Source organism: Eumetopias jubatus, unplaced genomic scaffold, assembly GCF_037043125.1.
Source record: "Eumetopias jubatus isolate StellerSeaLion01/CBP00866 unplaced genomic scaffold, mEumJub1_p1.0 scaffold_12, whole genome shotgun sequence".
In the NCBI taxonomy this organism is placed as follows: domain Eukaryota; kingdom Metazoa; phylum Chordata; class Mammalia; order Carnivora; family Otariidae; genus Eumetopias; species Eumetopias jubatus.
Window position 1 is genome coordinate 109453897 of NW_028274818.1, and position 11250 is coordinate 109465146.

The 11250-nt window shown below is 66.1% G+C and overlaps 1 protein-coding gene across 2 annotated transcripts; it reads right to left on the bottom strand.

The window, feature by feature from the left end:
- Window positions 1-2386: 2386 nt before the first annotated feature.
- LFNG (LFNG O-fucosylpeptide 3-beta-N-acetylglucosaminyltransferase) lies at window positions 2387-10910 on the bottom strand. 2 transcript variants are annotated; one of them, XM_028091839.2, is made up of 8 exons: window positions 10364-10910; window positions 5811-5859; window positions 5178-5277; window positions 4923-5076; window positions 4736-4821; window positions 4146-4308; window positions 3608-3693; window positions 2387-3160 (listed from the first exon to the last, which is right to left on the bottom strand). In XM_028091839.2, exons 1-8 carry the CDS (start codon window positions 10802-10804, stop codon window positions 3094-3096), a joined length of 1146 nt encoding a protein of 381 aa, XP_027947640.2. In that variant the 5' UTR covers window positions 10805-10910; the 3' UTR covers window positions 2387-3093. The 2 variants fall into 2 exon arrangements, with proteins under 2 accessions (XP_027947640.2, XP_027947639.2); XM_028091838.2 differs by having other exon boundaries at window positions 4146-4311.
- Window positions 10911-11250: the final 340 nt, after the last annotated feature.

Here is an 11250-nt window from a genome sequence, read left to right on the forward strand (position 1 = left end):
CTGCCGGGCCGTGCCGAGGCCCCGACGGCCGCCTCTCCCACCCCACCTCTGGAAAGCCCTCCTTTCCGTCCCGGCTCAGACGCACCTCTGGGGCCAGTGGGCGGGGATGGCCCCAGGTGAAGGGTTGAAACTGAGCAGGGGCGGGCCCGGCCCCGCCCGGACCTGGACCACGGAAGCCGGGGGGCGGGGGGGGGCACCCAGCAGCCCTCATGGTCGCAGTGTTATCTTGCAAACCCACAAATGACGGGCAGTTTGGGGAGAGCAGGACACTCCTCAGTCCTGCCCTGGGGGAGGGTGAGGTCAGCACTTTTCCTGTGTGACTCATCTTGGGGGAGGGCCCCTTCCTCACACCCCTGAGGGCAGCAGATGGGAGCAATCTGCCCCTGCTGGACCTGCTTCCCCTTCTGAAGAGGAACCAACCTCCCCCCTCCCCCGCCCCAGCTTTTCCTTGAGAAGAGGGAAGGGCCCCAGGGCTTGAGCCCCCCTGGATGCCTCCCAGACCCCGGAGGACATGTATCCCCGTTCTCAGACGAAGGCCTCAGCTCCCAGGGCCTCCTCCCCACACAGGACAGTTTGGACCAGCTGTGGCGACCACGTGACCAGGTACGTCCCCAGCTCTGGGGCAGGCTCCACCTGTCCCCGCGAGGGCTGCATGTTCACGGGTGTCCCAGGGCCCCGCCAGCTCTGCGGGGAGGCTCCTGCCAGTCGCTGGGCCCTGGGTTGACACTGGGGCCAGGGCAGGGGGCTCCTCTGACTCCCCCCAGGGCGTTGGGGGGCAGGAAGGAGGCCCTTGGCATCTGCCCGCAGGTGGTTGCCCGCCAGAACCTGAGCAGCCCCCTTTCCCCAGCATGTCCGCGAGAGAGTACCCTCCAGACAGGGATTAGGCTGTGATGCTGAGGTCCCCTCATGCCCCCCCCCCCGTCCCCGTCCCTGCCCACACCCCCGGGACAGCTGCCCCTCCAGCCCTTCTGCAAACCCCACTCCACTGACTCAGGGCTCCACAAAGCCAAGGTGGGGTCAGGCCCTGGCCAGTTGCCCCCAGGCCCGAGGAGCTGCCAGCAAACCTTGTGAGGAGGGGGGGGGGGCCTCCTGGGCCACACGCTGCACGTGGGGGTGCTAGGTGAGCATGGGGTTACCGGGATGGGCCTGGCATCGGCAGGTCAGGGGTGGGGACAGGAGGCGCTTTGCAAACACTTGTCTTTATTCTGACATGTTGAGAAGGTTAACTGTGGAGCAGAGCGGCCAACGTGGAGGACCCGGGGGGCAGCGGGGGCTCCGTGTGAGGAAGAGGGAGTGCCGGCTGCCCCCCCCACCCCCCGCAAGGCTGCATGTGATGAAGAGCGAGCCACAGGGAGCGGGCAGAAAACAAGATCGGTGTGAATGCTCGTCCAGCCTCCGTCCGGCTGGCCTGGGGGCCCAGCGCCGGGACCAGTCCAGGCATGGAGCCCCTTCACAGAGACGAGGTTGAGTGTGGGGTCCCCGGCCCAAGGGGAGGCCAGGATCCAAGACCACCAGGCCTCTGAGTTTCAGCTCTTTACCACCCCCGCCCGCTCAGTTGCCTGACCTTGGCTGTCACTGGCCCTGAGGCTTAGTTTTGCCATCTGCAAAATGGGACAAGAATATGGCCTCTTGTGGGTTTGGGATGGGGATGAAGCCAGATAAGGAGGTCCCAGGCTGGGCCCCCGCGAGCCCCCTCCCTCCTCCAGGGCAGGCTAGGCCCACGCAGGCCGGAGCTACAGAGCCTACAGGCTGCTCCTCTGGGTGAGACCTGCCGATCCAGCCACCCCACGACCACTTCCACGGTGCCCTGGGCTGGCCGCGCCTCTCTGGCACCTGCAAGTGGCTCTTGGGAGTCCCTTCTAATCCACCTCCCCCACAGGAGCGCAAACAAGCCCCCAGGCCCCCTGGAGCCCCTCCGACAGACCTGTGACAGACCTGTGTCTCTGGCCCAACTTCCAGCAAGACCAGGACCCCCCGGGTTGCCCCAAAGAGCACCTTTATTCACAGCAAAGGACGTCACCATAGCAACCACACTTCAATTCCCTGAGAACTTTTCCATTATCGTTCACTTTCCTAGCTATGTGTTTGCGGAAAGAAAAACAGAAGACAACACACCCCACAGGCCTGGTGGGCCAAGCTGGGCCTGCGGGAGACAGGCCCTGTGCAGGACGGGGCGCGGGCAGTCCGGAGGCTGGGACATATAAATACGTGGAGTGGCAGACATTTTCCTCCGTTTAAACAACAAAGATTATCTCAAGTTTGGCTTCTGCTTTTTCTGATCCACAGAAAAGATAAAATAACCCCACCCCCCCACCCCCCCCAAAAAACCCCACAAACACCCTACCGTTTACCCACCCCCTTATGATAAACAAGCACAGTAAAAAAATACTGTCACAAATATTTACAGGCACGCCCACTATGGGCGACGTTCTCTCAGCTTCGGAGAGGAGATAAAATGCTCAGCTCTGTCTCCCCAGCACGGGGAGACAAAGAGACGTTGGTGAGGGAGGGCTGGGAGGGGAGCCCCTGTTCCCCTAGCCACACGGCCACTAGGGGCTTCGGGGGGGGGGGCGCCGAACCAGGTGCTGGCTGGTAGTCCTCTAAGTCCAGAGCTCAGCGGGAGAAGGGGGCTCGGGCCGCTCCTCCCAAACCCAGCTTCCTTGCACTGAGCCTGGCTCAGCTGTGCTGGGGGCTCTGAGCCCCCCCCCCCCCCCCCAGCACAGGGCCCGCACCCGACAGGGAGGGAAAGGCACCTGCATATCCCTGCAGAGCAGCCCCTGATCCCCACGCTGCCGAAAGACCCCGCAGTAATAAGAAAACTGCCCTCAGAGTGACCTCTGATACACATCCTCTGGGATGGGGCTCTGGAGCCCGCGGCCCCACGGGGCAGACAAGTGGCCCTTGTGCTTGCTTCTCGGCAGAACAGAACTGCCCAGCAGCCTGCTCCATGGACGGGCGCGCATGCGCGCGCACACACACACGTAGGCACAGCCCTGGGGGAGCCTCGAATGCCAAGGCCAGGGCGGCACAACACAGGTCCCCGGGCCCTTTGGATACCAGGGGCGCCCGAGGACAGGGTCTCAACCACGGCTGCTAGAAGACGGCGCTGTGGGGACACCACGGTGTGTCCGGGTACAGGTGGCAGTGGATGGAGCGGAACCTGTGGGGACAGAGTAGGGGCAGGTCTGTGGGGGGGGGGGCAGGGGGGCAGAGGGTGCTGAGCACCTATCTTCAGACCCACAGCAGCAGAGGGGCCCTGGTCCACCCTAAGCAAGGCTCCTGGGGGGCTGTAGTCCTGCAGCTTCAGCGTACCAGCCCCAGCAGACCCCCCCCCCCAGGGCACCCCTCCAGCCCCAGCCGTTGCCCCAGCAGACACCCCCCAGAGAACCCCTCCAGCCCCAGCAGGCCCCCCCAGGCACCCTTCCGGCCCTAGCAGATCCCCTAGGGTGCCCCCCAGCCCCAGCAGACACCCCAGGGTACCTCTCCAGCCCCAGCAGACCCCCTCAGGGCACCCCTCCAGGCCCAGCAGACCCCCCCCCGAGAACCCCTCTAGCCCCAGCAGACCCCCAGCGTAAGGCCCAGCCTCTATCTGGACCTGCTTCCTCACCTGGATGGGTCAGCCTCCACCGAGAAAGGCCCCTTCATGTGGATGGCGTTCCGCTTACTCTCAAACATGCCGTAGCTGAGGGTCACCTGTCGGGGGGGAAGGGAGGGCCCGGCTGAGACCAGGAGAGGCCCCCATGTCCCCGGCTTTATCCACGGCTGCCCACTGGGTTCTGTGAGAGGGGACAGCCTTGCCTTCTGCCCTCCCTCGGACCAAGAAGGCAGGCCTGTGAGTCCCACTGTACCACGCCCCTCCTGCTCTGCACAACCCAGGAATGAAGTCTAGAGTGGAGGAGGCCTCAGCAAAGGCTAGCGGAATGCCTGGCCAGGGCCAAGAGAACCCCCAAACAGCACAGAGTAGGTGTCCCAGGATTCGAGCAGGGTCCCGCTGGTGGGGGGTGTGGGGGGTGGGTGTCCGAGGGGCAGCCAACAGTGGGGCCCTTCCTGACTTCCCTGTTTAAATCAGTGACTCCACCCTCCCCCCACCATACCACTTCGTTTGGTTGGATTTTCCCCTTCCCTCCTGGGCCTGGGAGGTGCACCTGCTCATGGAGCTCCGAGGCGGGCACCTGCTGCAGGTTCTCCAGGTGGGAGTGGAAGAGCCCGCTGCGGATGAGGGGCACACCCAGCAGGGCCTCCACGATGTAGCCGATGGTGCAGTCATCCGGCAGGCGGATCCGCTCGGCTGTGCTCATGAAATGGCCCCTGCTGCAGGAGGACAGGGCCCGACCCATGAGCAAAGGCGGGAGCTGGAGGCCTACCGGGAGCTCAGTCAGACCCAGCCAGCCAGAAGCCAGCCAGGGATGAAGCAGCCAGACCCGGGAGGAGAGGAAGGGAACACGCCCCCGGCGGAGCAGGATGTGGGTCAGAACGCTGACCAGCTGGCCGGTCAGCAGCTCCGTCCCTCCCAGAGCCCCCGCACAGCACCCTCCTCTCAACCGGCTAGATAACTCCGAGTCGGGGTTACCGGGCGAGCAGAGGAAGGAGTCCTGCCCGATGGCAGTGACCGGTGGGGTGCGTGCGGGGTGGGGTCGTGACTCAGCCCACCCGTGCACGTGAGGTGGGGGACACCCACTGCTGGGAAGGCCTTGGGACCCAGGGCAGGCTCACCCTGGGGCCCAAGGGCACTCACCTGGCCCACGGGCTCATCTTCAGGGCCAGCCCACGGCTGATGCAGAAGCCTGCCCCACCAGTGGCAAACCAGAAGTGGACAGGGCGCTGCGGGAGGGGAGCGTGGTGAGAGACCCTCACCCCGAGCTCCAGGGACCCCTCAGGCGTCCTGGCCACCCAGCTTGGGCCCACGAGGGCGGCGCGCTCACCATCTTGTTCTCGCTGACCCTCTCTGTGGCCTGGATGGGCCTGTCCAGGCTGGGCTTGCCGATGTACACGTCCTGCGTGTGCGGGTAGCCCGCCAGCAGCCGCAGCAAAGCCCTGACGTTGACGTAGTTGTCGTCGTCCACGTGGCAGAACCACCTGCGGAGAAGCCACCGGGAGAGCGCGCGCACATGTCAAGGGCTGTGGACCGCCAGGGCGGGGACCCGCAGGGGACGGGGCGCGCTCCTCGGGACACTCACTTCCTCCCCGATTCGATGAAGTGGTCGTACTCCACCGCCATCTTGCAGGACAGCGCCTGGCGGCTGTGGGCAGCCGAGCAGTTGGTGTTGACCACGTTGCCTGGGAGCAAGGGAGGGGGCTGTAAGCGGGTCTGAGCCGGCTCCGAGGGGTCAGCGACCAACACCCCCGCCTCCCGCCATGAGAGCGGAGCGGAATGGAGCGGGTGACCGTCCTAGGGCGCCCGGGGTTCAAGCCGTGCCCTGCGGCGGCCTCCTCCTGCTGCCCACTCCCCAGCACAGGGCTCACGCCCGGTGATCACGCTCCCCACCCCCCCAGCCCAACCCCCTCCGGGCAACCCCGGCCCGCCCCGGCCCGCCCCTGCCCATTCAGGCGGCTTTTTCCCAGCACCGGCCACCTGTTGCCGCCACATCAGCTCAAAGGGCCCTGGGAGCTGAAAGGACCTCATTTGCATGAGAATTGGGTGCCCCCCCCGCCCCCCGTGATGGGGCGGGGCATTGAGCAAACCAGTTGAGTAAACTGCTCTCTCTGGCCCGTGGCCTCCGTGACCTCTCCGGAGGGGAGGGGGGAGGGGCTAGTTCCTTCCAGGAGTGGAGCCCCCCCCCCTCCCCGGCCTCCCCACGTCCAGGGCTCACCCGTGCGCCTGGCCAGGGCTTCATCGTCCCCATCGGTGAAAATGAACGTCTGGAAGGAGAAACGTGGCCTTGAACAGGCGGCTCTGTGTCCCCCAGCCCCGGGCCACTGAGGGGGTGCAGGGCCGGGCACCCTGAGGCTTCAGCAGCTACAGCTCAGTCACACCCACTCTCCACCCTTCCACGGGCCTCAGTTTCCCCACATGCACCCACGCAGGTGGTCTCAAGTGTCCAGCCTAAATAGAAGCGGGGCTGGTTCTCCTGCAGACCCCACCCCCCCCCATGTCGACAGCTGGGCCCAAGGTCGCCTGGCGGCTGTGCCGGCACGAGCCAGGTGGGGCGCCCCGCCCACCCGCCAGGTAACCAGCTCCTCGCCCGCCCCGCACACCTGGCAGGGCACACACCCTTATTGACACAGCGCCCAGCCTGCGGGAGGGGGCAGAGGGCTGCGGGGGGGGGGGGGGGCAGGCGGAGGAGGTCGGCTTTGGGAAGCCAAGTCTCAATCAGTCAGGGACAAAGGCCTCTGCTGGGCGGCTGCCAAGCCCTGGCGGACAAAGGGCCCGGAGGGAGGATGAATCACCAGGCATTGTCCGCCAGCTTTGTCCTGGGCCGCACGGCGAGGGGTGCCGGGCTGGCCTTAACTCGGCCGCGTTAAGCGGGAGTGGCCGCGCTGCCCATTACCATACAGCTGGCCTGGTTAACTGGGCTGGGCGAGAGGTCCGCCGGGCAGGGGTGCGGCCACAGCACTGCAGTCCTCGGGGCTGGGCCTTCAAGGCCGGACCCCCACGCCCCGGCCGGTGCGATTAGCCGGCCAGGTCACCTTCTCTGAGACTAAGAAGGCACCACTGTGCTCTGGAAACTCCGACGGTCAGGAGGGTTGAGGTGGGAAACGGCGGGTGCGCCAGCCTGCAGATCAGTAGCCCCCCCCCCCCCCCCCCCGCTCAGGCAAGGAAATCCAGGCTGGCAGACAGGCTTTGCCCAAGGCCACATCAAGGCTCTACCTGGGCCAACACAGCACCACCCCTGCCAGGATCGCTCCGAGGAAGTGGGGGGGGGGGCACCAGGGCGGAGCCAGGAGCTGCCGGCACCCGCCTGGGCCCGTCAGCACACGGGGAGGAATGTTCCTTCCTCTGCCCGGCCCGCCCAGCGCGTGCCGCCCAGCGCACCCAGGCCTGGCTGAATGCAAAGTCTGGGGCCTGGTGGGGGCGGGTGCTCTGAGCACAGGAAGCAGGAGACCCCCCCCCACCTCCATGCCCACCAGACCTCAGTTTCTTTGCATGGGTCCAAGGGAGGATCTAGCATGTGCAAGCCCAGAGAACAGTACATATCCAGCAACCTGGGAGACCCAGCTGGGGTCCCCACCCTCCTTTGGGCGGCCCCAGCTGCTTGCTGAGCCTGACCCCAGACTGGAGCCCAGACTCAGGTGAAGCCACAAGGTGCCGATCACAGGCTTAGCGCTGGGGAAGGGGCAAGCCCCGCGGACCCCCTCTCCATACACGCACCCCCTCCTTCCAGAGCCCTGCAGGCACCCCAAGGCAGCCCGCACGCACAGACTCGCACCCAGCCCCCCACCCACTCCCCAGCATCGCAGCCCAGGAATGCTGTGGGAGGCTGAGGCCGGCCAGTGCAGACGCGCCACTGCCGTCTCCGGATTAAAAGGAAAATGCTTTCTTAATGAGATCAAGCGGGGCCTGTTCTCCCGCGCTCTGGTGCTGCCCTAAAAACCCAGCCCAAGGCTATGGAGATTAAAGTCACCTTTGTTCAGCTGGGGGGAGAGCAAGGCGGGAGGCCTGGAGAGGAGTAAAGGGAGGGTGGGGCTGTGGGGGGTGTGAGGGTGCCAGGCCTCCCGTCTCCCCACATCAGAGCAATCAGCAGAGGAGGGGACACGCTGCCTGGCGGTTCAGAGCCTCAGGATCCTCCTCTGTCAAATGGGCACAACAAGAGCTCACCTGTACCCAGAGCGAAGCACGGACACTGACTCCCTTCTTTGGTCTCCCTAACGGCCCTGAGAAGTGGGCACTGTCACTACCTGAGTGGACCCGGGACGCTGAGGACCAGAGAGGGGCAGCCGCCCGCCTGTGGTCATACGCTGGGGCAGACGTGGTGCCGGCCTAGCCCCAAGTGCCCCCAAGTGCCTTCCGGGGACTGAGCCCCTCCCCCCTGCCCGGCCAGGCCTCCTCCCCACTTCCCCGACGATGGGGCTGGAGGAGGAAGAGCAGGGCAGCAAGGGCGGCAGGGCTGGCCCAGAGCGGGCGGGGGGACACCCACAGGAAGCGGCATTGTTCCTGGAGCTGCGATTCAAAGAAACACAGGATGCCAAGCTCTCCCCCAGCAATTGTGGCCGCTGTGGTGGCAGCCGCCGCAGCCTGGCCCACTCCTGGGAGGGGTGGGGGAGGGACGTGGGGGCCGAAGGTCCAGCCCCTCATCCTGGACTTTGAGGACTGTCTCAGTGTGGCCCCTGCTGACCAACCCCCACCCCCCATCACTCCAGTTGCTGGAAGTTTCTTACACATGCTCCATGCTGGTCCTGTCGGTCTAACTCAAATGGCACCTCCTCCAGGAAGTCCTCCAACCCTCCACGTGGGTCAGATGCCCACTCTCAGCTCGCACAGCCTCTCTGGGTTTCCCCCACCAAAGCCCTGATTTCTCTGCGTCTCCCCCATCAAACTGGGCCTGATTCACCATCCACAGGACTGGAAGAGGAGGGCCCTGGGTCATGAGAGTTTCAAGGACCCCCTCCCCCACAACGCGATGTGCAGCCTCTGGCTTGCTGTGACACATGAGCCGATGCTGGGGGCAGATGCGCAGCCTCTCCTGGGTGGGTTCAGCCAGGAAGAAGGAAACCTGAGTGGCCCTTCAACGGGGACCTCAGGGCCCGGGGGGAGTGACGGCCCCCACCCCCGACCCTGGGTAACTGTTGAGCTCATTCCCTCTGCCTCCAGGTTTTGCCAGTCCCCTTCCAGAGATGAGGCGACGGAGGGACAGAGAGGCCTCAGGTCTTGCCCAAGATTACCCACCTGGGCTGGGACTGGTACCCAAGACCCTTCGACCGCATCCCCTCTGCTGGAGAAAGCCCCCCAAGTCCAAGACGAGAGCTCGGAGCTGGTGGCGGCCCAGCGGGAGCCGAATGCTGCCAAAGGTCACCCAGCAGGGAGGCAGGGTCCTGGGGGGTAGGGTGCCTGGCTCAGGGATGGTGCCCCACAAGGGCTGTCAGTCAGGGATGGAGGGGGGGCCCGGCGGCCCTCTCATCACCAAGCAACCTGAGTGGCCAGCACGCCAGTGGCGGTTCCCATGGAGCGCAGAGCTGCGCACAAGAGGCCGGACGCCTTTCTCCGCTGGAGAAAGGGGCTTTGTTACCTTGCCCAAGCGGCCGGCGTGAGAGCCGCCGGGCGCTGGGAATCCTAACGGCCCGGCCGCCAAACAAAACCCACGGCCCCCGCCGCCCCCTCCCGCCAGCCCGCTGAGCCCCTGGGAAAGGGGTTGCTGCTTTCCCAGGAGGCTGCCATGGGGCTCCCAGGGCCCCCTCCCCACACTGGAACCAGAAAGAACCCTTCCCCACCCCCACCCCCCGGACCCCATCATGACCTCACCAGAACCCTGTCCCAAAACAGGGCTCAGCCACGCCAGAAGATCCCAGGCCTTGAGATTTAAACAGGGAGGAAGGGGTGTGGGGTCCTCTCTGAGCCCTCACCCCGGTCAAGGGTCCCTCAGCTTCACCCCAAATGCCCACTTAGTCCCTTGAATCTCCCAGCCCACGGCTGTTCCCTCACTACCCCTCCCCTGGCAGAGCCCACAATGCCCTGTCCCGCCCCAACCCAACCGTTCTGCTGCAGCCTCGAGGGAGATTTTCAAAGTGGGGTGTGTCTTTATTATGTGTAGGAAGCCAATGCTCAACTAGGGTGCAGTAAGCACAAAGTTCAAGGCTCCAAAGACTCCTGCGCTCTGGGGACAGGGTTTCTGCACAAGATCCCCAAAACCCAGTGCTCTCTTTGGAAATGGATTCTCCAGGGCACACCAACACATACCCCAACTCCAAATTATCTTTAACAATGACTTGTCCCCCATCCCATAGAAAAGACTCATATGAGAGAGAGGACCAGCCCTATACCGGGGGTTCTAACCCCCTACTCCACCACTCAGGAAAAAGTCTTCCTCCCCAGGGCAGGGTCTGAGCCCAGGTGGATGCCGCACGAAGACTCTGCCTTCGGGAGGTTTGGGGACAACAGCACCTTATTAATGCACTCCAATGCTTGGGTGGGGGGGGGGGGGAGAAACATCACAGAGCACCAACCCCAAGCAATGGCAGCTGGTAGGATCGATTCACACTATCCAGGGCTCTGGAAGTTGGATGGGGTCGGGTCCCCCTCTGACACTTGCACAACTCAACGGGGAGAGTGGCCCCATCAGGCAGACCGGGCTGGAAAGGGATGGACTGGCGTCACTACCACCACATAGTCCCGGTAGCTGGACAGATGTGCAGCCTGACGCCCATCGGATACTGCCACCGGCTGCACAAAACGGCACCCCCCTACCCCGCCCAGGCCGTGGGGGCTCACCATCTCCTTGTGGCGCGAGATCCAGGTCTCCAGCAGCAGATCGAGGCGCGCGCGGTGAAACTTTCTGGTGGTCTTGACCGCGATGAAAACGTCGTGGGGCGCCAACGACTCGGCCGGGGGCTGCCGGTGGCCGTCGGCGGGGCGGGGAGCGCCCCCGGGCGGTGGGCGCGCGTCTCTGCGCGCGCGAGTCAGTAAGCTGAAGTACTCGGACAGACTGTGCACCTCGCGAGCGAGCGCAGCGGGCGCCGCCGCCGCCGCCGCCGCCGCCTCCAGCCCGGGCGCCGGGGCCGCCCCCGCGGGGCCCGCCAGGCTGCGCAGCGCTCGCCGGCCGCGCTCTGCGGGCACAGGGGGCGGCGGCGGGTCGGCCGTGAGCACCAGCAGGCAGGCGAGCAGCGCGCCCGCCAGCGCCAGCAGCAGGCGTCGGCCGCATCGCTTGAGCATGGTGGGGTGGCGGCCGCCGGCGCGCCCTGCCCGGTGCGCCCTGCCCTGCCCCGCCCCGCACACCGGCGCCGAGGATCCCGGGTCCCGCGGCGCGTTCAGCTGTCCACTGCCCGCGCGCCGCGCTCTTAAACCTCCCCGCCGGACTCCGCCCTCTGGGGGCGTGGTCCTCCGCGAGGCCCCGCCCCTACCGCGCTCTCACTGGCTCCGGGGCCCTGGGGCGGGACCTCGCGCGGGTCGCCCCCCGAGAGTCGCAGCGCCCACGTGGGGCCGCGGCGGGGGTCTGGGAAAGGCCCGGCGGGCACTGCCGCCCCGCCCCCTGTGAGCACGTGCACGCCCCGCCCAGGTCGTCCCCCGCGGGCGGCCGAGGGGCGTGGGGCCTTGGGCCCGGCCCGCCCCGGTGGCCCCGAAGGGGAAGCCAGGCTGGCCAGCGCCGGCGGGGGCCGCAT

Excerpts from the sequence above, each read along its gene's own strand:
- LFNG (XM_028091838.2), bottom strand. The coding sequence starts at position 10,804 with ATGCTCAAGCGATGCGGCCGACGCCTGCTGCTGGCGCTGGCGGGCGCG. Across the intron at positions 5,278-5,810 it reads AGCCCTGGCCAGGCGCACGG|GCAACGTGGTCAACACCAAC; the intron begins GTGAGCCCTGGA and ends CCTTGCTCCCAG. Across the intron at positions 5,077-5,177 it reads TTCATCGAATCGGGGAGGAA|GTGGTTCTGCCACGTGGACG; the intron begins GTGAGTGTCCCG and ends GCTTCTCCGCAG.